Source organism: Sturnus vulgaris, chromosome 2 (assembly GCF_052056855.1).
Source record: "Sturnus vulgaris isolate bStuVul1 chromosome 2, bStuVul1.hap1, whole genome shotgun sequence".
NCBI lineage: Eukaryota > Metazoa > Chordata > Aves > Passeriformes > Sturnidae > Sturnus > Sturnus vulgaris.
This window is the reverse complement of record NC_142244.1, coordinates 100,989,800-101,016,183: the sequence shown is the minus strand read 5'-3', so window position 1 is coordinate 101,016,183 and position 26,384 is coordinate 100,989,800. Positions and strand designations below refer to the sequence as shown.

Below are 26,384 nucleotides of genomic sequence, written 5' to 3'. Positions count from 1 at the left end.
TTTTAAATTTTTTTGTACTGCAAAACTAAAAGTAAAATCCAATATACTGTTTGATAGACAGATTTAAATATTTGAAATCACACAGATTGAATTTCTTGCCATTCACAGCCTGAGGGTTGCAATTCATAGAGAAATGCAATCAGGTATTTTCCCCAAAGCTCATTAACTGATCTGAGTTAATGAACGTGAGGCTTTTGAAGATCAGATCCAGTGTTTTTCTAGGTCAGGGTCTGAGAGCAGTTAAAATAAATAGTCTATGCTTTTGTCCTAACAAGTATCTGAAAGGGTCAAATAGTCATGTTTTCACCAAGTCAGTCTAACAGACCAGTCTTATCTTGTCCTCAAGGTGACACTTTGCAAATTAATTTCTGTGAGATTATTAATATTTTGAAAAATAATGAAGTTAAGGTTGTTTTGTAAAGTTTATGGCAGGAAAAAAAGACTGACTATTTTAGGGAGACATTTTTTGAGAGATGTTCAGATAGGTCTTCAAACATACCATTGAAGATTTAGTCATTTTGAAATACTAGAGAAGAAAGAGACTTTAGATACCATCAGATTTAGATACCATCAGCCTAATTTTTTTTTCTCAAAATTTAAAGATAGCTTTATCCAGAAAGGTCAAACTCTGCAAGAATTTTTCAAAAGTCGTTTCTTTCCTGAAATAATTAAATGTAAGTTGTACAACAGTTCACTAGGGCAAGCTATGAATCCAGATGGCAGAAACAACAGTTGGGGAAGGGCTGGTAATAATTCAAGTGTTTAATTTGTTAAAGGTTTTGCAAATCCAGCAAGTGTTTGGATGGAGGTGTTGCCCATACAGGGCTCATATACAAAATGAGCATTATACCACTTTAGATAATGTCTGCTAGAATTAGGAAATTCCATATTAAAATATATATTTAAATTCCCTCTATGACTGGTCTTTATACAGTTAAGTAAAGGTAACATTCAGTTTCTGAGGAGAGCAGATGGAGAGATGCTCTGGTAAAGCTGCTGAAGAAGAAAGAATGGTTCAATCAGTGAGACCTGCAAAAGCCCCATCTCCTGAACAAATTTTTTTTCCATGAGGATTGCTTTAGTAGCAGTTCTTGCTCATACAGTTCTGTAAGAGCAGTAGATATAAATGTTCTGTAAATAGAATTGTCAGAGCAAACTCATGGTAGTGGGAACAGCACTGTTAACACTTAGTCCTAGTGCTGCAATGAAAGATGAAAACCCCTGATACTTTGTGGAGCTTGTTACTAAGATATAGTTTCCCTAATCCTGTTAAACTGAAGAAAAAAAAAAAAAAGAATGAGATAGGAATGACCTGACACATTATGATTAAGGTTATTCTTTAGGATTTGTGAACTTCTGAAAGATGTCATCAGAAACTGCTTTGGTATAAATATAGGCAAATATCAAAGTGACTGCATTTTCATTTATTTCCACTTATTGTTAAAACCTTCAAGCTTCACTGAAAGACCATGAAGAAACAGATGATTTCTGCTTGTAAAGTACATGATAGTTTTCTGGGGTAATAAAATATTTCTGGTACGTGAGGATCATGAAGGGCAAGCAGAACAGATAGTCTTCCATGCAGATATTTTATTTCAAGGGAAAACCAGATTTTCTCAAGAGACAACAGCTGGATGAACGGCCTGTTAATAAAACCTGTAATATGATAATTTTGTCCTATAGGGCTAATAATCACATCCTAGATAATTTTTAATTATAAAAAGCGTGCATTTAAGAAAAGGTCACAGAAAAAAACCTGCTAGCTACTTCATAAATATCATGGATTCTAGCTGTTTATGGGTCTAATAAGTTTTTCTCTCCTGGGGTTAAAGAAATGGCACTAAAGGAACAAATATTATCCTGGGCTGGTTTTGAGGGCAGTATTTAACATTGCTTATACTGATTGATTGGTGACATTGGCACATAGTCTGATACAAGAAAAATTATCGGCTTTTCAGGGTAATTTATTTTAGAGAGATGTCATAGTCTGGTCCTTAGACTGAATTAATGGGTGTTAGTTGTACTTCTGCATATTGTCTTCCAGCTTTGTTTCAGCTAAGAGGAAACCAGAGGATGTGTTTCAAGACCATTCCACATGATGAACCAAAGCACAGCCAGTCAGAGGAGGGGGAGAATTGCTTTCAATTTTAGTTGCTCTATATCTGAAGAAATATGCTGTTGCAGATATAGCCAATGAAATGGGCATATCAGAGGCTTCTTGCCCAAAAAATGTTCAGCTGCATGTAGCATGCCTAATCTTAGGAATGATGTCTCTCTGCTGGACATAAATTCTGAAGCAGAGGAGTAATTAAGGTATTGTCTCCAGTGGAATATTTTAAGCTTTACCTTATTCCTTTGTTTTCAATGACATGGTATTTTATTTAGCTGAACTGGACATCAGTCACTAATAACTTCTTAGGACTTGCTCCAAATGGTTAAGAAAGTGCAAAACCTTCTGGAACTGTAGCTATCAAGGGACTTCCACATCATGTTACCTGCTTTGATGGAAACAGAATTAAATTATTCTGCGATAGTTGTTCACACCATGATTAGAAACATCTGAAATACTGGCATACATTCTGAGTCCTTGGGTTTATCTAAATTGAAATCAGAAGTTTAAAAAGTCTGAGTTATAAACTTCATCAGATCACACCCCATATTCAGCATAATAAACATAAAAAATTCAAAAGAATTAAAAGAGATAGAGAATAGAACTTTGTTTAGAAAGTTTTGTAACATAAATTGTAGCTCTTTCTATTACCAGATAGAACTGTATTTCAAACAATATTAATATTTCTAATCCTTTGGTAGATCACAGGAACCTGAGACAATTTAAAAGATCACTTTTTGGGCTCAAATACTTAGAAGTATTTTCAAGGTACATAAATTTACTTTTTAGAGGGAGCAGCATAATGAGTGGGCATTTAAACTGCAAGTGTAATGTTAGCACCAAATTCAGCAAAGAGATCCAAAATAATCTCTCCCCATTCTCAAATGCACCTCTGGCATCTCAGATTTTGAATGAAAGAAATCTTATGCAGGAATGCACATTTCCTCAGCTGACACACCATCTCTGTGATGAACTCCTCTCCGAGGCTAGCAGGGAGCAAGAATGTCTGCAGTGTCATGTTTTTGTGTCTTTGCTTCTGTGCACTTGGTGCACTTTGACTGCATTTTAGGGAAGTAGTGTGGTGGTAGACTTTTCTTTTTTTTTTTTCTGGCTCCAGTGTCCTTCCCATCTGACAGTTGCAGAGCTGTCTTAAGGAGGAAGTTTTGTTCTGTGCAAATCCCTCCTGGGGGGTTTTGTCACACTGAGCAACTCCACATCCACAAGCTCCGTGTGGATGGCTAAGAGTGAGTTGTGCTGTTCTTTGTGGGATGGTACACTTTTATTTTTCCTAAAAGAAGAATGACAGTTGCCTAAAAGAAATCATTAACATATATGAAGTTATTCAAATTTATGTAGAAGGGTGGACTTAACTATTTGAGCACTTGAGTTTTTTCCACCAGAAAGGTATTCTGGCTGATTCAAACTTGCTGCTTGGCAAAGACAGGAAAAGATCCACTTCCCCTTGTTTCAGTCCAGCTCAGCATTTGAAGTTAGTAACAGAGCCAACGAGATAGTTCAGTTGTGGGGACAGAAATGTAGTTCCTTCCTCTGCATATGGGTATGACAACACTCAGCTCTCAGAAGTGAAGTGTACGGAATATTCTGAATTTTTCCTGAGCAGCTACTTCTTCTCCCCTTTGTACTAAGTAATCTAATAAGACATATTTGCTGGATTGGTAACAGCAATGGGAGTTGTGTACTTTCCCATTCTGTACAGACATTTTCAAGATGAAAAATTAAAATGTTTAATTTCAAAATTGTCACAACAAAATGTTTTCACTCCTTCAAATTTCTATCTTCAGCATCTCCTAGCTTACTGAAGGTTCGTAAACATGATGTGCAGTTAGAAATTCTGAATACTTAACCAAATACTCAGCTGCTATAGTAACCAGGCTCACTCCCATACATTTTCAGTTCAGAAAACATCATGGAGGTCACACTGAAACAGAATCTCAAAGCAGTTCTACTGTATTTGCATTCTGAGGGAGGAGTCAGCACTTATCTGCTTTTCACGGGCACAGGATAGTATTTTCATACTGTTAAAAATATTGTGTGTTGCTGATGTCATCAGACAGGTTTGAACATGAGCTACAGTCAGATGAAAATGGGTTTAAAGATTGCTTTATGTGAGGGGCACGTTTATGGCAACAGGAGTGTCTCAACAGCAGTACTTTAGCCAAGCAGAAAATAAAAAGTAATGTAGGAGATTTTTATCTCGTGCTGACCTCTGCATTTTTTTGGGTTAGTATTGCAAATTTTGCTACAAAATGTCATTAAATAATATTTCTGAGCTAGTCTTCTCTATTTTGATAAGTACTCATCATTTGAGTTGGGAAAAGTATATGCCAGACTAAAGCAGGAAATGCCTTATGTGACCCATACATCTGCAATTTATAGGTGATCCTGAGTTTCATGGACATGAGCTATGGGATGAAACTAGAAATAATAGTCCAAGCAGTGCAGTATGCCCTTAAATATGGCAGGTTTTAAATCAAGAAAAAAAACCTGACAGCAGATTTAAAATCCAGAAATCGTGGAGCTTAGTTCAATTAGAGGCAGATTTCAAACAGTATTTAGAGCCTTAAATTTATCTGGGTTTATGGAAGCATTTGACAGATGCCAGTGCAATTCACTTGGAACATCTTGAAGGTCTATTGCATGCCAACAAAAATCATGAACCTCATCAAAGTTTTATGCCGAGGTTCTGCTTGAACAGTTAGAGTAAATGGGAACTTGCATAAATGGGCTAATGAAACTCTCCTGTCAACCATACACTCATGCAAAATCCCACTGTCAAACATTGACTTTATTACAATAAAAAAAAGAATGAAAATTTCATTAAACAAGTATGGAAAACCAGAAAACACTGTACCAGAATACTAAAAGGATACTGTCAGCTCTAGCCTTCTAAATTACTAGACAAAAACTTTGGGGACTGTCCCTCCCTACAAAAAAAAGACAAAGATACCACCAATATGATATCCTACAAAAATGGACCTACTTATCAACTGCTCCCACTGTATCACAGCAGGAGACAATGACATCCAGATAATGGCAACTCAGCTCTAACTCACAGGAGGATGCCAAGCAAGGGCAGACACCTGAAGCAAAGAATGTCATCAAGTACCAAAGCAGTACCCGGCCTTCAGCATCTTAAACAAATTTTCATCACCAACAGACTAGACCATATGTGTCCCAGGTTATCCCTACAGCCAGGAAGAGACGTGCTTCATAATCTACCAGGTACTTTTCCATCTCTGGGGACCCGCTGGAGGGCACCAATCATCCCTATCTGTCTGTAATTCCGGAGTTCCTCACAGTGGGAACTCAGTGGTGTGCAGATGTAGTGTGTACCCAAATCTTTATTCCCCCTAATGCATTCAGGATATGGGCATGGAGCTGCCATGAAGAGAAGACCATATTACAGACCAAAGTGTGGCTCTCAGACATGCCTCCATGTTCTCTGTTTAAATGCAGATGTTGGGAACACACTGAAGGCAGAAGCAAGTGTCTAAATGACCTTGAAAGCAAGTGCTTCAGTGAAGACCTAGGAATTGGACAGATTATCTGTATAAAGAACACCAAGACTAAAAGGAAATAGCAACAGCTGATCTCTCAAGTGACTCAGGAAAAAGGTGAAGAAGTGTACCATAATTCTATTTCAGATAAAGACACAGCAGCTGCTAGAAAAAGATTGCATGGGACTAATAGACGCCACACTGGCACAATGCATGCAATTGTTAATCCAAAACAGCCAGCCAGAGATTCAAATTTTGTCGATTACTCCAGATAACTGAAGAACCTGAGGTTTGAGACTAGCATTTTTCTTACTCTGATTGCTCCGCTAGCTTTTGTTCATAAGAGTGGACAAGTTTTTGTTTTCTTGTCCACAACAAAGGTTGTCACAGCCACAGTGAATATTTTTATTTTCTCAGTACAAGGGTTCTCTTGGCCAGGAACTGCAAAGACTCTTGCTGACTCTTTTCCCATCCCACAGTGCTGCTCTTGCTGCTTTTGTAGGCTTCTCCTACAAGTTTTCTCACATCACCCAGCTCTCCCTCCCCCCCACCATCTCCCACTCACACATGCAGAGACCTGTGTAGGACCATAGTCAACAAAATTTCTATTTCCGAGTGTTTTGAAATTCCTGAGTTGCCTCAAAAATAGTGACAGGTGGTTAAAGAATACTACTTGCCTTCTGACTTCCAGGGAAGAATTTAATGTCTTCCCATAATCACTTTATATAAAGTGCCCAACAGCTTCAGAAAGTTGTAACACAGATTGCAATAGCAGATACATCTGACCTTGTCTGAGACATAAGGATATCTGATAGTGCAGAATTTCACTACTATTCATCTACCTAAACATGCAGATAGGTATCAGGTGGGATCTACAAAAATGCTGGCACCTACATTACTTTACAGAGCTACCCCTGAGGACCTGATTCAAAGCCATTGTAGTTACAGAGAAATTGCTATTGCCTTTATTAGCATTCAGTTGAGATTAATGTTGCACTCTTCTTTGCTGCCCTTTGCTGTCTCTGTTCCTGTGATTTGAATTGTTGCCTCAAGGCATTGCAAAAAGAAAAGATGGAAATGTTAGCAGCAATGCATGGGAAACTGAATACTTGTCCTTCTGTTTTTGACAGTATCTGTTTAATACAAAAATAAAAATATTGTTTTAAAACTTTGATAGAATTGTTCTGTTCATATCTTTTAAATCCTGTTACATCTTTTAAAAAATATCTAAACCAATAGGGAAATATAGGAATATTTCTTGTTGGAAAAGGAATAAAAAATAAAAAATAAATAGTAGCCTCATTAACTAGAGAAGGGTGACTGAAAAACTATCCCATGTTCCTGCAGCAAACATCATGTCCATGGAAATCATTACAAGGATTTGATTTCCTCATCACTGTAGAAGATATAAAATCTGCCTTCAGTTAATATTTTCCAATACATCAAAATGGCTGATGATAAGGAGTTAATGTCAAAATATCCTTTTCTAGCTGTCTTAGGCACCAAACCAAATACAATAATTAAAGCCTAACTCAAGCCACCTGCAGAATAAATAAATTATTTATAAATAACTTGTTATAAATAAACAAGTTTTTGGTTTGGTTTTGTTTTGTAATTTTTTTTATTGGTTTTTTTGGTTATGTTTCTTTAAGGGTATGTGACTGGAAAATGTCTGTATGGGGCAGGAAAAAGTATTAAAAGGAAGATGGTATCAAAAACTAAGAAACAGCAGCCAGTTATTTTACAATTTTCTAGTGTTGGAGAGAGAAGAAGGATGATAAATTGAAAGCAAGTGTAGTGGTGCGTGATTGGTCTACAAAGGAGACAAAATTTTGGATTTAAAATGCTTAAACCTGTGATGATTAAAGAGTAGCAGTGTGTACAGAACTGCTCTGTATCAGAGCTAATGTCTGCCCCAAGCTCATTGCTATGAAGTCTTACCCACAGTGTCACTAATGTGATTGAAGACTTATTTTCACTGTCATCTCTACTAGCAGAGGAGAACTGACTGCAGAAACTCTGATCAGAACATGCTAGTGATGCATGATACTTGGTTTTCTACTTTCAGCTGGAATGGTAATCTGTCATGTTGCCTTTTCCTCATATATTTAAGAAAAAATACAGTTTCCTTCGTGCAAACACCTAATTTTATTTCATTAGTAGATCTAAGAGGTAATGAAATTACTCGAAAACAGATATGTCAGCTTTTCTAAAGTTTGGACCTTTATCAAGAACATTTAGCTTCCCAAGAGTAAATAGAAGTTTGTACATTCTTTGTTTTGCTCTTTGACATATGTTATAACAAAAATGATAACTTCCTTTATATGATTTTAGGGTTTGTAAGTGTTGAGAATGGTTTCAATACCATGACTGAATTTGCCTCTGGTAATTGAAAGATAAATCCTGCTCTTCCAGAGCAGATGAACTCTGTACAACCTCTCCGGAGACTATGACCTGCCTGAGGAAATCAGAAGGGATTCACTCAACAGTTCTGGCAGTTTTTGAAAGCATATAGCAGGTATTTTGTGGAGTCAGAATTAAAGTCTTCTTTTTTAAGGATATATTTGAACATGAGATTTTCCAAAGCGAAGTTGAAGTGAAGAAGTGCAATTGAGGCACTTTGACTCAGATTAAGGTGCAGTAGAGATTTGGGTAGGGAGGCTCACACCCAGGTCAGGTTATTGGGGGACAGTAACAACATGGTCAGGTTGGTGAGGGCAGGACAGACCTAAGTTCTACAGGAAGATATTTTCCATAGGGTTCACTAAAGTCCCAGTTCTAACCACACCAGTTTCCTTCCAGACTGAGAAGATGTTGGAAAAGATGCTTATGGGCCCTAATTGGGTAAAGTAGGTGGAAGGCCTCTAGGTACTGTCTCCGTTAATCATTGCCACTAAGATACAATTTGCTTAACTTTTTTAAACTTGAGAAAAGTGCATTTAATCTATACATAGGCTGAAGACCTCTCCTCGTGACATTCTTTACACTTAATGTGACAATTTCCGTCCAGTATCAAAATCTAAAGTTTCTCAAAACTGCTAAAATCCTCTCAAAAAGTCATGTTTTCAGAATGCACTCTTTCTCTAGTCCTCCCATGGCCTGACTTGAACTCAAAGTTTGTTGATTCTACTTTTCACATACTAAAATAAGGTATTAATCCTGTAGTACAGATCAAGTAGTGTGCTCATAGTCTTTATTAAAGTGACCAAGGTGAAATTAGATTGCAGTCTGGCCATTTACTTCAGGGCAAACACCTTCACATGAATAGAACATGTAGAAAGTGTTGGCATTAGCTGTTACAAGCCTTCAAATCCCCTACAGTAGGTTAAAAATTGGCCTGAAGGACAGCTTAAGTGATAAAAATGCTATGAATTCCTCAACACTGCTAAATCAAAATTTATTTACGCTAACAGCTGGATCACATGCAGCAACAAACCTGAAACATTCTCCAGCATAGGTATTCCTACACAACACTGTGACACATAACTATACAAATGCAAAATTACTCAAACCATTTACATTTACAATTAAGGGAAAAAAAAGATTAAATATTAATTTATGCTGAAGGAAATAACTCTTTCCTTGTAGAATTGAGAACAAAATGCTGGCAGCTAATGCAGTGGTTTTACTGGAGTTAGATGAAGAAATGTGTCTGAATATGCAATAAAGGTGTATGTGTGTCTTCAGCATCATGACATGAAGTGTTTCCTGCATGTACTTTTATTTAATGCATATGCACAAAATATTTCATACTGGATAGCTAGCATGAGCTATTTTGTCATCAAAAAGAGGCTTTATATATCCAACAGTCCCAACCCCCTGCTATGGGCAGGGTCACCTTCCACTAGACCAAGTTCCTCAGGGCATCATCCAATCTGGCCTTGAGCACTTCCAGGGTTGGGGCACCACAACTTCTCTGGGAAACGTGTTCCAGTGCCTCACCACCCTCACAGAAAGGATTTCTTCCTATTATCTAATCTAAACATGTCCTCTTTCAGTTTGAAGACTGTGTCCTGTCACTACAGGACTGTTTTTACATTGTAAATAGTTCCTCTCCATCTTCCTTGTAGGCTCCCTTCAGGTCCTTGAAGGTCACAATTAGGTCACCCCAAAGCCTTCTCTTCTCCAGGCTGAACAATACCAATTCTTTCAGTGTTTCCTCACAGGAGAGGTGCTCCATCCCTCTGATCATCTTGGTGGCCTCCTCTGGACTTGCTCTAACAGGCCCATGTCCTTCCTGTGCTGGGATCCCAGAGTTGGATGCAATGCTCTGGGTGAGATCTCAGCAGAGTGGAGCAGAGAGGCAGAATCCCCTCCCTGGCCCTGCTGTCCACACTGCTTTGGATGCAGCCCAGGACATGTTTGGCTTTCTGGGCTTTGGTCCACATGGCCAGGTCATGTCCAGGCTCTCATCTCCAGCAGCCCCAAGTCATTATTGGCAGGGCTGCTCTCCATCTGCTCATCTTGGTACTGAGGGTTGCCCTGACCCAGATGAAGCACCTTGCACTTGGTCTTACTAAACCTCAAGATATTCCCATGGGCCCATTTCTTGAGCCTGCCCAGGTCCTTCTGGATGAATCCTGGTCTTCAGGAGCACCAATTGCACCACTCAGGCTACTGTCATCTTAAAATTTGCCAAGGATGTACCCAATCCCTTCATGTCATGCTCCAATTTGTAATGTTTCATTCAGCCAACATGTGTTTTCCATTCATTTACACTACAAGAAATTTTCAGATTCTCTCCCTGAAAAACAGTTGCATTGTATAATTACAGTGCAACAGCTACTGTGCTCAGCTGTAGGCATGATGACATATTGGCATGGAGAGACAAGATACAGAGGGAGAGAAGATGACAGAAGTTATAAATTATTTTAGTTTTCAGGAATTTATGAACAGGAGCTAATATAATTTTAGACTTTTTTCCCCCCCCTTCATAATAATCAGTATATAACAAATCACAAAAAATCAGAGTTAAGGATACTTAGAGGAAAACTCAGAAATGACAGGGAAAGAACTTAATAAATTTGCAAGGCAATGAGGTATTAAGCACTCCTTGCATGCTATCCTGATTGGTTCGTCTTTCATTTAAGTGATCTGAGTCTGGAGAATTTTGCTTGTACTTCTATCTTTGGCCATCCTTCTCAAGCTTACACTCAATGAAATGTCAGCCCTACCTCCAGACAAAGAGGACTAGTTAGAAGGATTGCCAATGAGGCTTAGGCTCCATTATGCCAAGTTTGGCTCTGAGGTCCTGTCTGAGCCCTCTGCCCTGCAGTGGGATCAGAAAAAATTGTGTAGGTAGGTATGAGAAAGTGATTGATCCAGGAGGCCAAAGTTGTGAGCTTTATTTTTCCCAAGGAAACAATATTAGAGAGCATTTGTGAGTCTGCAGCAGATTGTCTCATGAAAAGACAGTTTAAACTGGAGAGCTGGACAAGGTGGAGGCACTGACACTATCCTGTTCTAGCAGCATTTCCCAGCCCTCAGTGCAGGATCATAGTGAAGGAAGTTCATCTTCCCTGGAACTCTCTGAAACACTAATCTTAGAGAAATTAGCATTCTAGTTAAAAGTTAGAAGAAACTGGGCTTAAAACAGTTATCTGAAACTTAAATAATTAATTGCCTATCATTTTGTGATTGCAAGCTGTGCTTGCAATGGGAAAAGATGAAACTAGTAAGTAGATCCAAAGAAACATGAACAATGCAATCAGAAACTTATTTTTCAAATAATTGGACTTCCCCCGGGAGCCATTTGCTGTCATTGATAAAAAAGGTCGACAGTTCAGGGCGAGGAAGACTCACCTTACTTCTTAAGACCTATCCCCACAAAAAAGATCCCAAATTTAACAAGAATCCAACCACACATGCTTAATAGCCATTCAAGCTAATTACCATAGGAAGTGGGGGATGGGAGGGGCTGTTATTATGAATAGGTATTTGTTTGAAGCTTTTGTCAATTAATAGACTCTGTAATCACCTGTAATTTTGCAGTGCATATTGGAAGGTTACCTCACGCTGCCCAGTGCTGAATAAACATACACTTTCTAACTTTGAATTCTTAGACAGTCTTTTGTCTGTCACAGTTGAGTATCAGTATTAGACCAATACTCTTATTTTGGTAAATCATCCCTAGGGACAGCCTGGCTCCTCACAGTTAAGAGGGAGCTGCTTGTGTCAGGATTTGGGTTTTGATCACTGGGCTGAGTCAACATGCCAACCTACAATCCATGCCAGCATCTTCACTACTCCTTCTCTCTTTTCAGATCCAGTTGAGGTGCACATCAAAACCAAAACCCAAGATGGTCACCCACATGAAGGGCTTCTTCTTTACTCATGCCAGATGCTAGAATGGGTCTTGTGTGGAATTGCAAAAGATATCCAGGGTAAAACAACAGAAAAGATGGTTTCATTGATATTATGGGTATGAAAGCTAAAGCCACTAGCTTCTGCTCCCTTTATCATCACCTCTTTGACACACTGGTGTATAAATTTCCTGGCATTAAGTGCAGACTATACATCACTTCTCCTTCTGCTTCTAGTAGCAGCCCAAATTTCTGGTTAATTTTCAAAGACAAATAGTCAAGCTCTGGGATTTTGATGAGCTGATGCCACTGCTGACTGAGGTGGGATTTAGGACAGTAAAACACATTCTGTCATGGTGCTGCTGTGGAACTTCTGAGAGGAACATACAAGGCGAGAAACTACAGGGAAGTATGGAAAGATTTTCACATTTCTTTTTCCAAAGGAACAAGGGAAAATAAAATTCTTAGTTTGGAAGTTCTTTCTTTTGCATCATGAATAGAAGTTCAGGATAGGCAAGCAAGAACATGGCTTAGTGATTGTTTTTCCTAAGCTAATACTAGAACTAAAAGTCTTAGACCAAGGTAATTAGGTTAAGAAATTTTATTATGAACAGAATGCAGGATTCAACTGCTATGTTTAAGAGCATAATCTTATATTAATACAATCCTTCCCTATGGACTTCTGGACCTCAAATATTCTGGGAAATTATGACAAAGAATCATCTTGAAACCAGCCAATAAGAATATAAGCTAAAACGTCTGTTGTTCTATGTTTCAGGAAATTTTCCTTTGTTCTTCTACACTGAAAGCATTTGTGAATGTGGGAGATCAGTTGGAAATTAGATTTCAATTATTTCTTCAGTTAGCAAAGCAAAACCATAAAAAATTATGTCAGGAAAAGAAGGTATATTCACAAAGGACTTATTTACAGTTTTGTTCTTTAGTTGAAAACTACTCTGTCTGTAGAAAAATACAAGACTGGGCATATGGGCTTTTAAGTAACTCATACTTCCAGAACTTCCATAGACATTCAGTGAAGTTGAGTTTGTCCTGAGGCAACTGAGGGCAATTATAACAAAAAAAAAAAAAAAAAAAAAAAAAAAAAGATCTAAATATCTTCTTTGTAGTAAATGGAGAAATTTAGCCTGTGGCTGATTTTTTTTTCAAATAAACAGCCTATCATAGGGTTAATTTCTACGTCAAATACTTTCAGAATAAGATTGAGGAAATGAAAAGGCAGGCTTAGTCAGAAGACAAAAAACAGGTTCACTGTTCTAGAGGGCCTATTGACCCCCAGTGTGATCTACTACACAGTGTATTTTTAAAGATGCTGCTATAAAGTTCCTTTATAGAATATCACGTTTGGTACATAGAATCCCAATTTTATTGCAGAACAAGAGACTAAACAAGCTATGTTGAAATCAAACCTGCTTTGATTTCAGAAGTCCCTTCAAAAATAAATTTTTCTCACCAGGGAGGCACATGCAAGTTCCTCATATGTCAGTTCTTAAACACAGAGAGATCAGAGAGGATTTTACAGTCATATAAATCTGTGCTGTAAGTATAGATTACTTACCAACTTTCAGTGATTACTGTTTTTATGCCACACTAATGACAGTAATGTAAATAGCACATTTTTTTCTGCCAGTTCCACAACAATGGTAAAAAAAAAGAATGGAAGAGAGAATGACACATAGACTTGTTAATGCAGCTATAGAAGTCCACTTTTAAATTGGCCAAAAATCCATAGTTCCTCATCCTAACTGACCTCACAGCAAATCACAAGTGATACCATCACAACATCCTGATGTACAGAAACCTAAAGACTCTTTCAGTGTTTTGTAATTTGGGAACAGCTACACCAACCAGGCAAGCAAGCTCCAAGCTCTGCCAAAGTGCACAAGAAGCTGCGAGGGGGCACGGCTGTGAGAGCTGACCTGAACTGGCCAAAGGGATATCTTGTGCCATAGAATATCATGCCCAGTATGTAAACTGGTGGAACAGTTTATATAACACAGAAAGGGATCATCTGATTGTGGTTTGGAGATGGGTTGTACATTGGTAAGCAGGTGGTGAGCTATTCATTGTGCATCACTTGTTATTAATGGGTTTTCTTTCTTTCGCTCTGTCTTTCTCTCCTTTTTTCTTACTATTTTTGTTGTTGTTGCAATATTATATTTTACTTCATTTCAACTACTAAACTGTTCTTATCTCAACCAGCAAGTGTTACATTTCTTTTCTGATTCTCCTCCCTACCAGGGTGGGGAGAAGTGAGTGAGTGATTGTTTGCTTGCAATTGGGGTTAAACCACAACATCTTCCCACGTCACCCAACCTTGCTTTCACTGGCCATACACTTTCTTTCATCCCCCTTAGCTCCAGAGAAAGATCCTGGTCAGTCAAGCCAGCCTTCTGCCTCACGAGTTTGACTTCCAGCATTTTTGAATTACATACTCCTGTGCTCCGAGGAGGTGGTGTTTAAATTTTGACCACACTGGTAGATCCCAGCATCTTCAAAACCATTTTACCAAGAGGCCTTACAAATTACTTCCCTGTGCAGCCTGAAATCTACTCTTCTAACATTCAGAATTTTGCTGGCTATTTTCCTCCTGTCACCAGATATTTTAAATTCAGCTGCTTCCAAATGGTCCAAAATGTCCACCAATCACCAATTCACTCATGAGACCTTCTTGTTAGCAAGCAACAAATCAAGGAGGATACCTTTCCTCTCTTAGTACCTGTATCAATTTATACTCATTGCTACTCATCTCATACCTATCCTGTGCATGCTGCTCAGTGGAAGAGGATAAAATACATCTCCTCTCAACCTCAGAAAGGCTAAGTGACCTGGTGTTCCTGCCCTTGTCAGTGAGGCTGAGAAAGAGGATCTGTTCCAAATAGACACTTTGTGGGGAGGCAAAGGGAGATGGTGTGTGAGTAATTGTGGGATAGAGGTTCCTGTTTCAAGTATTACTGTATGGAGAGAGTCACATCACAGCTCATGTAATCATAGTTAGAGATACAGACTGTTTAGGTTTACAAACAAAACCACTAGAAATACACATTATTAAAATATAACTGTAAAACTCCCAGTTTTTAGCCAGGCCCTCATCTTTTTTCCTACTTCTCTATTCAATCAACAAAAATGTTGTGAAAAATTGAGAGAGAAAAACCCTTATTATCTGTAATACTATTATATTAAGTTTCTTTTCTCGTGTTTGTTTTTCTGTCTTGCCAAAAAAAAAAAAAAAGACCATACAGATCACTTGGGTGAGGAAATACAGGTGGCATCTGAAATAAAGATGTTTAAAGCAGTTAACAGTGACAATATCAGCCAGAGAAATCATCAAGACTAGTTGCCAGAAAACAAAAAGGGCTTTGAGCAAGAGGGGAGAAGCTGCCCAGACTGCTGCAGACAGAAATACCCAGCAAGGTGAAAATGTGCTGCTTCTCCCAAAATAGACATCATCACATCTAGCAGAGAACCTGTCTATGTCATGCTCAGAGGTTTAGGCTGCCATTAAAAAAGGTTTCACTTGAAATACTCTCATGTGTTCAATGAGTCTGTACTTTGAAAGAGAGTGGGGAACAGACACAGGAGTTTGTTTCTTCACTTTTTCAGGATGTCCCTAAAGTCAGACCCATTCCTCTCTCAAGTGTTTAATAGTGCCCCATCAGCTACTGTGGGAGAGGGACCTGCCTGGGGAACAAGGAGGTGAAGGAAGGCTTAAGGCTGCTCTGGAAAATCACAGCACAGCTAAAGGAATAGTGGGAAGAATTCTTTCCTTGTGTGACCTGATCTTACATGCTTTGCACTTCCAAATTCTGTAAAAAATTTCTTCTTGGGAGCAGGTGGTATGTCCTCAGACCCCAGCCCTGGCTAGAGCAGCTAACACCCAGTAATAAAGAAAGGGTGGTCACTCAGGGCTCAGGTGGAAAAGGTCCTCAAACTAAGAGTACAACATTAGAGAGGAGCCCTAAAGTCTTCAGGGAGGAGCCAGCTCAGCCAACAGCCAAGGAGGCAGATGAAAGGAAAAATGAAAAATTTATTTGGACATTATCAGTAAATGCTTCTGAACTTCTGCCATGCTCTAGCATAGCATAGCTGCATGTTCCTCCTTTCTTACCGCCTTTTCCATTTTCTCTTTTTTCCCTTTCACCTTCCTTTGTCTATTTGCACTTCCTCCTTGGTTTACTTGATTTTCTCCACTTGCCTAATGCCTATGCCTCTGCCTTTCTGCTGCTACCCCTCCTTGCTTTCACAAAACAGCTTGTAAGCCCTAATCCTACAGAACCTGATCTTACATACCTTCCGATTTTAGCATCTTCCCTTGCTTTGCAGTCATCAGTGCTAAGCAAGGTGCATGTCAACTAAACATCTGTTCTGGCAACAGTTTCTATTCAAACTTGGCAGAGCAAAAGTAAATTATTGGATTTCGAAGTAATTGTGCCATTCATTTTAGGGTATAACATCAAAGACATATGTCTTCCATGCTTTGAGAGTTTCTGCAAATGAAGTCCAGAATCTTTTGTTTAAGATCTTTTGATCCGGTGCATCATAACAATATTTACAGGGAGAGAAGAACTAAACAGTTTCTTTGAGAAGCTTGTTGTAAGCCAGAGAATTGCTGGTAGCTATGGCATTTTTCAGGCACTGCCAGAAGTAGGGCTGAGACTGAGGATTAGTTGGCCATTCCAGGACTGAACTTCTGCACAGCCTCTTCCTCAGACGCACATAGCGGGACTTCTGCAAAACCTTTTCAAGAAATATCAAGATAATGACATCCATTTTTTCATCTAGAAGCCGCTGATGAGCCATATAAAATGTTGTCTTGAAACGGCCACTTTTAATATACCTGTTGGTCAGCACAAATATGGTCTTTTTGCTCAGCTGAATGCTCTGGGAAAGGTTGTCAAAGACTGGCTGTCCTGGCAGCCAGTCCCTTCCTTCCAGGCATAAATTGAACTGCCTAGCCTTGTGGTTTTCCAGCCTTTCCACCAGTTCTTGCAGCACCCACTCGTTCACAGCTGGATCGTCACTGTCATAGGCAACAAAGGCATCGTAGCAAGCGTCTGGTGAGGACAAGCGCCGATAGCCCTTCAGCTTGGCAGTGCAGTAATGGTAGCTGTACCACACATCCCAGAAGTAGAGATGGCTCATCACTGTGAACACCATCAAGCCAAGGACAGCTGAAGCTGACAGAGAGTACAGGATCAAATAGGACGTGTCCAGCTCACAGGTGTACAGATCCAAGAAAACCACGCTCCTTCCCTTATGTGCCCCTGGGCCAGCACAGGTCACGTCTGTGGCCAGAAGAGGAATGGTCACCTGCGTGCGATTGATCCACCAGACAAACCACACAGCCTCGCAGTTGCACTTAAAAGGATTGCCATGCAGAAGCAGCATCTCCAGGTTGTTAATGACATTTTCGGGGAAGCTAGATCTCTTAATTATTTCAATCTTGTTTAAGCTGAGGTCCAGGTACCTCAGTTCAAAAGCACCTCTGAGAAAATATTTGGTTAAGTGCTGGATGCGATTGTTGCGGAGCAGCAGTTTCTGGAGAGATGAAGTGCAATTGGACAGTTCCCGGGGAACAGTAGCCAGAAGGTTATTGCTCAGGTCCAGAGTTACTAGGTTCCTCAGAGAGGGCAGGTTTCCCCAGATGAAACTCTTCAACTGATTATTTGTTAAGTTGAGGATCCTGAGGCTGGGAGGCATTTCTTCAAAAACATTATGAGGCAAAAATCTAAGTGAGTTAAAGGAAATATCCAGTTCTTCCAGGTTGGTCAGATTCTTGAAGAAGGACAAGTATCTAGCATTGCCATCCATCCATAAAACATCTAAGCGATTTCCTCTGAATTCTAAAATTTGAAGAGATTGACTTTCCATTCCTGTATCAATAGTGGTAGAAATGTCATTCTCATTCATCATCAGCTTCTTCAAATGGGCTAGGTTTTTCATAAAATTTAGCACATGAGAAACACCTTCTGCCAGAAAATAATGTTTGTTATTGCTCAGATCTAGAATTTCTAAATGTTTTAGTTCTTTGAAAGCAGTTTGGTAGAGCAAATCAACCCTGTTGTTAGAAAAATCCAGATATTTCAATCCAGACAAGTAAGAGAATTCACTTCCATTTAAAGTTTGACTTATTGCATTATCGGACAAGTTGAGACATTTGAGGGAGCTAAATCCATGGAAGTCAGAGGGGTTAACAAAAAATACATTGTTTCTGCTTAAATCCAGAGTTTTTCCATAGTTCAGGCAATCTTGTTTAACTAAAGATTGGTAGGAAGAAGCCTCTTTGTCTTTGGAATGGCAATTTCGCTCATAAATATCATACCTGAAATAATGCATCTCTTGTTGTACTTGCCTATTGTACTGCTCGACTGAAATGTCAGGGCTAGAGCAAAACCCATAGAAGTTACTTTCCCCTGAAGAAGGAGAAATTTTATTCACTGAGAGGTCAATGAACTTAAGAGCTGGGAATTCTTCAAACACTTTCAGGTTTGCAACTTTGCAACTAATGAAATTAGTCCCGAGATCCAACATGGTCAGATTGGTAAGATTGAGGAGTGGATGTAGATCTTGTGCTCTCAGTTCTTTAAACACATAACCCTTGAGTCTCAGGGTTTCCAGGTTAGACAGAGAAGAAAATGTCTTAGAAAGATTCAAGTAAGGAGAATACATCTTCGGTTCAAAGTTAAAGGACAGATCAAGCTGCACAAGGCTGGGGATAAATGTCAAAAACTGAGCATCTCCAATCTCCCTCATGAGGAAATTTTGAGAGAGGTCAAGTTCTTTAAGATTCTTGATGTTTTTAAACCAGCTGCTGGGTATGCTCTGGAGAGAGTTACTGCGAAGCCGCAAAATTCTTAAATTTTCCAAGGAGTCAAAAGCCTTTGAATGTATCTGAATGGAGCTCTTGGGACAGGGAATGCAAGGATATGGGGCATTATAGCAACGTGGGCAATTGCCACTTAAGTCAAGAATTTCTAGGTTGGGAAGGCCACTTAAATCCTGTTCTTGAATCTCCTGAATCACGTTGTTGTAAATATACAATTCCTTTAAAGTAGACGACAAATTGGGTGGAATTTGCGTTAAGTTGTTGGACTTCAGGGATAGTATTGTCAACTTCTTCAGCCCCAGAAAGGCTGTTTTCTCAATTTCAAATGAGACATTGCACGGGTTGCGGTAGTAACAGTTCTGTCCAAGGTACAATACCTCTATGTTTCCTAGCTCTGAGAAGCTGGCTTCTTGGATAGAAAAGATACTGTTTGCTTCCAGGCTTAGCAGGGTTAAAGTAGCAGGAAGACCTCGGGGTATTTCTGCCAGCTGGTTTGCATCCAAGTACAATGACCTCAATCTTGTCAGGGCAGCAAAACTACCATCCTCAATCTTCAGGTGGCTGGTGCACACATGATCCTTGGGCCCCAGTTTGACAGGCACACAGTTGCATCTGAAGTCAATCTCCTCGAGATTTTCAAGATGATTGAAGGTTGTTGGGTAGATGTGGGGAATATTGTTAATGCTCAGGGTAAGGTTGGTAGTGTTTGCAGGGATCCCTCTGGGGACTTCTGTAAGGCGCCGGTCAGTGCAGTCCACTGCCACAGTACCTTCTGAAGATTCAACATCACAGGGTAAAGTTTTGGGGAACCAAGCCCCTGACAGCAGCATTGGGAATATGAAGAGCAAGATAAACAGCAATGCAATTGACATCTTTGTACAAGGTACCTAAAACCAAGGAAACATGGAGGTATTAGTTTAATGCAATGAGAATATTTCACCTATACACTGGGTCAGGCCAACCATAGAGTTAAATTCTGTTGTTGTCTCACACTGACCATGAGAGATGTGCAGGTAGTATTATAAGTTTCAGGAGGCATACATTGGTATTTCCTGTCCTTTTTTTCCCAGAGGACACAGCATTTTATGCATTTAAAGAATGAGACTAATGAAAAAATAAGGATTGTCTAGCCTAACCAAATGGCCCATGATATCCCAGAACTGCCTATCTCCATCTTTTATTCCAGAGTAATGGTCCCCAGGGCCAGGAACATTAGCCATGGCAAGTGCCCACTGAGCATAGTAGAGAACTGGTAGGGAAACCATAGAGACTTTCTGCACTGCAAGGCATGTTGCTCCATCACATGGATACCCTTTACTGTGCATCTGTCCATCACACAGCAGACCATGAAGTGCTGTCTGTCACTAGCCATGGACAAAGAACCTGCAGTCACAGAGGGCAATAATGGCAGCCACTGCACATCAAAGTCCAGCAGCTTTTCTTCATTTAAAACTAGGAAGGTGTAGAAATGAGGCCTCCACCCAGAAGATAGGCTGTTATAGATGTAGTAAAGGGTTTTCCATGAGATCTGTGGCTAAGATATTACACTGAGTATGATGGTGTGCTGATGTGTGATATCTTATCAGGCGGAAACAGGTAACCCTTTTACCCTCAGTCAGCCAGGTAAAAGAGGAAGTGATGCTAAATTCACAATTCTGTACTTTCCTTGTTCAAGACCCAAAGTCTGTTATCTCTTTGTTACTCTTGATATCCCTGCTTTCTTCCTTTACTATAAGTGGCTGCTCTCTGTCCCCCATTAATGACGGTAGTAACAGAATTGATCACAGTCTTGCTCCCTCTTTTCCCAAAAGTAGAAATTGGCATTTGAAATCTCCATTGGCAGAGGATGAGAATACAACCATTTTATGCACAAATCAATGCAGTTATTTCTCTCTCTTCACCAAAGTAGGGATACTTTGGTAAGATTTGCACTGGGAGCACTTACATAACACTGTGCATTTGTATGTTGCATGTCTAGTGTATGTATCAATTATCCAATAAATTGCACTATTGGTGAATCTGTGTTCATGGGAGTTCTTATTGAACTAATCCAGACTTACAATGATGAATCAGTAATACTCCCAGCTGGTGAATCTGTGCATGAATGACATGAGACTTGTAGTGTACATCAGACTATTGTTGCATCTGGGAACCTGACCAGACTTCTTAGTACTAAATTGGCTTAAATCAGAAATTAAATCCAGACACACCTAGCCCCTCTGATTTCTGAGGACCACATGGAAAGCAAGGGAGGTTATTTTATGCCAAATTGCTACACACTTGATGCAACAGGAGGAAAAGCTCATTAGATTCAACCGTAAAAGATGTGATAAACCAAAATAAACACTGTCCAAGCATTAGAACATGACAAAGGCAAGGTATGATTGTAGTCTAGATTGAAGACACAAAATTTCTATGTGAACTTGTATGCAGCCATTGCATTCAGATCTTTAATTTTAGGTGCTAACCCAAGTTTCTCACTTTATTGTCATTAATCTAGGCTTCACTGACATTCAAGAGAAGAAGGGGGGAAGGAAGAGAGAGAGACAAACTGAGAGATCCCTCTCCAGCTGCTGCTTGGCTCTGAAGATGGAGAGAGCTCTGGCTTACTACACACCAAACAGAGTAACACTGCACATTTAGGCTTCTGGAATTAGGTGCAGAATCTGGGGTTTGAAAGTCTTCATGAATATGTTTGTAAGTTTATCATGTATTTCAGGCTTTTTAGGGACCTAAGTGTGACTGCAGAGCCAGCCTAGCTCTTTGTGCTTCATTTATTTGTATATTGTTCCCTTTCCTGATAATCTTTTTAGTGCATTTGCTATTTAAACTGTGAAGAATTACATTGTGGTGCTGTATCTGGCTATTTGCTTGTGTAAAACCTTGCCTCCATTATAGTATCAGAAAAATTAAAAAGACTTCTGAAAAGAGCAAAAAGCAATTATGTCTTGTGCAATGTCTTTGCAATGAGAGGTCTGCTTAAAAGTACAACTGGAGTGGGTGAGCTGTTCTTTTCTGTCGTCTACACTTGGCTTTATAAGAAGTTTGAAAAACACTAATCTACTGATTTTAACTGGCATGTGCATAAACCCTTAATGATTTAGTGTGTTCTTCAAATATTCAGCAACAGTACAGCTATATGTTTCTGAAGGAAGATTTTCTGTAGAGGTTCCACACATTTGTTCATGGGAGAAAGGCTACAGAAACACTTCAGAAGTTACAGCAAATATAAAATATATTATGCTCATTCTGAAGTATAGGAGTACAGATAAAACCTTTATTTTCATAATTCTTTGCAGCTTCTAACCATAATAGTAAACTAGACAATTTAGAAAACAGAAAAGCAGAATATGTTCTTGAAAATCTTCCACAGCAGTTCCAGTCAAAAAAGTCTACGAGCAAATTTAAAATGAAAGTTTAACATACCATATCCTTTGTGCTTCCAGGTCTGACAGATAGATTCTGGAAGAGACCATAAACTGGAGCAGAAGAGAACAGCATCAAAGTGGTTTCCAGTGGTTCAGCTGAGGTGCAGAGAAAAACAACATGACATAACTCACTCAAGACAACAGTAACCTAGTCTGTATCTTCTTTTTCTTCATCTGAGCACCAAAGGAAGGCAACTTCAAAGTCCTTAATGAGAGAGTATGAGATTAATCAGCTAGGAAACAAAGGCATTATGAAAGGGTAATGTTCATGTGATCAACAAAAATTGCAGAAGCTCAAGTTCCTTTTTTTTTTTTTCCTTTTTTACTGTAAGCAGCATGGAGACAAAAATTGTTAACTGATATGGAAGTTTAGTAATTTTTGTAACTATTAATTGGGATTTATTTCTGCAGTTAATAGCTTCAAGGATTCAGATCTTTCCAAGAATCACTTGTGTGCTATTATGAGCAGACAATTCTCTTAAGCTGAATACTTTATGTAGAAGTCTGGAAGAAATATCTGTTAAGTGAAAGGAACTTAGGGAAGGGAACCAAAACCCAGACAAAAAGGATAAAGGCATAGGTAACTGAACACAAATAAGTGAAAGCTATATGGAAGAGTGTGCACAAGTTGGATTGTGAATGATTTCTTCAAGTAATGGGCCACATCCCTGGTACATGTCACTGGAATATGAGATGCTTAGTGTCCATTTTACTTGCATGAAGGTGTTCTAAAACACAATGTCCAGTCACCCAACCGTGTAATTTATGACAGGTGCTCCCTCACAGTCCATGACTACAAACTGTGGAAAATTTAATAGCTGTACCAACATTTAGCAGTTTCTTTTGCTCTCAGGTTGATCTTTCTTTGTTTTAATATTAGGAACTTGTCAACCAGCTAAGAGTTCAAGGAGTTTCAATTCTATGTAAAGTGCAATTGCAGCTTTAGCTGAATACTAGTAAAATGCAGAGCCCTTCTTAGCTTTCTATTTTTTTTTTAACCTATGAAATCTGGGAAGCAAAATACAGCAATAATTCCCTTCAGAGATGGGGGCAGGGCAAATAGAGGGGAGTTTTCAGAAGTCCAGGATTTCTGAACTATACCTTGATTTTTAGAGGCACAGGGAGTCACTGGTTTTAAAAGTTCAGTTTCCCTCAGAAATTGCACAAAATCTCTTTTGTCTCTTCTGAAACATAAAGTAACTGAAAGCAGAAAAGTACTTACTGCATCATGTGTTAGGGGAGGACCTACTGGTAAGAGCAAATGTATATTATGGCTGCTGTGAATGAGGAAAATAATTTAAAATAAAGCAAGAGTCCTTAATTGTCTTAATCCTTCATCTATAAGTTTGGTTGACAATTGGGTTGTAATCAGATTGCTGAACTCACTTTTTTTTTCCCTAATGGGACAGGAGGTCACATTATCTCATTTGTCAAAATCAAGATTCCACTATGTTTAAATCTTAAATCTTGATAACTTTACTTACAGTCCTAAAGTCTTGCTGCGATGTCTTTTCTCTAAAGTGCTGACCCTCATTTCAAGAATAAGGGTACAACTCCATTTATTCATGTCTAATACAGCATTCCGTGTAACATGGCATAACTTACCCACAAAATTATTCATGAAAGTCAGTTAGCTTGCTCAATGTTTGAAATACATAAGTTGAATTTTTAAGCTGATAGTTTTGCAGAAATGTGTTTGCAGGCACCAAAACAATAAACAGAAGACAGCACTGGAGAAGACTGGCTGACAACAAGGGCAAAGGAAGCACTCAGAGCCTGGTGAGGGAGGACACGTTGACAGATCTGCATTAAGAGCTTACCCAAACTGCCCAGGGTGCTGAGATATGGCCGAGGGAGCCACTAATACCACAGAAACAAACACTGCCTTTTCTGAAAGCTCAGGCTGCCCTAGGCTACCTCAGTATCAGGACTGACTGGTTTACAACAGGTGAAAATTGTTTGCTCAAAGCAAAGGTGCCCAGCACTCTTGTTTCTGAAAGTGATTTACCTTCAAGGGAGCCAGAAGGCATCCCAAAATAGCTGAAACAAGATGGAGCTATTTTCCAAGCTCTCTAGGGTAAGCAGTGCAACTGTGTCCTTTCTGCTTGCTCCTTCCTCAGGGGCAGACAAGACAGAGTAGACACAGACATCATTCCTTCTTTTCTCTGAGGGATGATGGGGAGAAGTGCCAAGGCAGTAATGCTGGAAGTGATGGTGCACGGCAGTGGAGAAACTGGTGGCAAATCATGAAACTGGCAGGTTCAGAGGAAGTTTTGCACTTGTAAGTGGGATATCCTCAAATCCTGCTTCTTACTGATGACATTGCTAGTCTTTTTCCATGTTTCATGTAGATAATCCTGCCATGGTTTATGAAGTCATCTTCAGGCAAGAGCACTGAGGGAGCACTGGAATAGCCCCTGCAGGACATCATGGACTCAGGCACTGCTGAACCCAAACAACTCACATAGCAGCAGAGCACCTCCATATGAAATAAAGGCTTAAAATGATGGCAGGCAAGCTACTGTAGTAACACAGCTCACATTAAACATGCATGCATGTCAATTTATGGAGTTCTAAAGACCATGAGACATTATTTTCTCATTTATTTTAGGCCTTGATACTGCCTTTTTGACAACTGTGCATGACATTTCTATCTGTGAGGGCTACTATTCAATAGAGGTTATTTTAATTCTAATGTCATGAACTGCACTTGAAATGGATTGATTTCTTGTCTCCCTCTATGTATGTATATTTACACATGCAAAACACCTATACGCAATAGAAATATATTTTGTATAGTGTATATTGTATATATCTAGATATAATTGCAGATACATCATAGCACAATGTTCTAAGTATTTTTACTTGTTTAACCAAGTCCAAAGCCCTACCATTTACAGTGGTGTGGGTTTCCACTCCCAGCCCTGTGACCTTCCTCCCTGGTTTCCCTGGAGCTTGTCCTGGAGCCAGATTCTCCTTTTGCTTTCACACCACTGTACTCCAAATGCCACCCTTGCAAGTCTTGGTGGGACTGGGGGTCTCTTCAGAGCAGGGGGCAGTGGCCTTATTCTTGCCTTCCCTGAAAAGTCACTGTAGAAGTGAAGTGTTGATGTGTGCCACTGCCACCGGTACACCCTGTTTCAAGCCCTGCTCATGGAGTTAATTGCTGCCAATTCATGAGGCAAGCAGCCATCACCTGCTCCTGAGTGGATCACATCTTCATTACCCTTCACCTCATTCTCAGGCCCTGAACGTTCTGTGAACCCAGAAGAAAACCCAGACAAGCACTTCTTTCTCCTCCATCCCATCCTCAAGGTTCCTGGGCACCAGGTGACTGCTCCCCTCCTTACTGTTCTGGAGGGTCCCGGGCCCCTGGCCCACCAGGTGCTCACGGAGGAGGGAGGTGAAGTGCAGCAGCCCACTGTCTAAAGATCCAACCAGTTATAAGGCATAAGGAGGGACTTGGCCAGAGCTGCTGCTGGACAGCGAAACCCATCAACCTCCAGTAGCAGGGATGCCTCCCCTACTGTTTGCATCCTCTGAGAATGGAGGGAGTGACTCATTGTTTTATATGTTTTGAAAGTCTAATTATAATTGTTATATTGATAGAGCAAAGCATGGAATAAGATTTGACTTGATCTGCACAGGGTTCAGGTCAATAGGCATCATAAATTAAGTTTGAATTTAGTGATTGGAAATTACAAGTTAAAATTTATTATAAATTCTCTATTACATTACTTAGAGCTTGTACTATGTTAATTTGTTTTGTAGAAGTCCTGTGGCATTTTAATAATTACAATTTATGTGCTATACTAATCATAATATCCTGTCAAAAATGCTTTCATTGTAACTACAATATAGCACCATCACCATTCTGCCAAAGATGGTGCCAAAGTGGTGCTGACAGCTCTTCCCTTAGTGTCAGATGAAAGCTGTTCACTATGGATCCTGCTAATAAGAGAATACATATCTATGTGTATGCACATGCATGGGGACACACCACCTAATCTGAGCAGGGAATTCAGCAAGTCTCTATGATTTGCCTATTCTGTACAATGTCTTTTATTCTTTGCCTTCTTTTACTTTTTCTTATGAGTATAGCTCAACACAGGCCTGGAAAAGACAGACTTGAGTATCCCCAATGACACCTCGTTTGTGACTCCCAGCAATTATACTGGGTCT

The 26,384-nt window shown here is 39.5% G+C and overlaps 1 protein-coding gene and 1 pseudogene across 2 annotated transcripts in view; one reads left to right on the top strand and one right to left on the bottom strand.

Annotated features, from left to right (window-relative positions):
• LOC148224930 (uncharacterized) overlaps positions 1 to 4,600 on the top strand; it is an 84,443-nt gene extending 79,843 nt beyond the window's left edge. The window contains exon 4 of the mRNA XM_088159348.1: positions 4,508 to 4,600. Coding sequence (XP_088015474.1) covers positions 4,508 to 4,600 — 93 coding nt within the window. The remainder of the gene's footprint in view (positions 1 to 4,507) is intronic.
• An 11,357-nt stretch (positions 4,601 to 15,957) lies between these two features.
• On the bottom strand, positions 15,958 to 19,657 carry LOC148224929 (toll-like receptor 7 pseudogene; annotated as a pseudogene). The gene has a single exon (XR_015801766.1). The product of XR_015801766.1 is annotated as a toll-like receptor 7 pseudogene (transcript).
• Between the last annotated feature and the right edge of the window lie 6,727 nt (positions 19,658 to 26,384).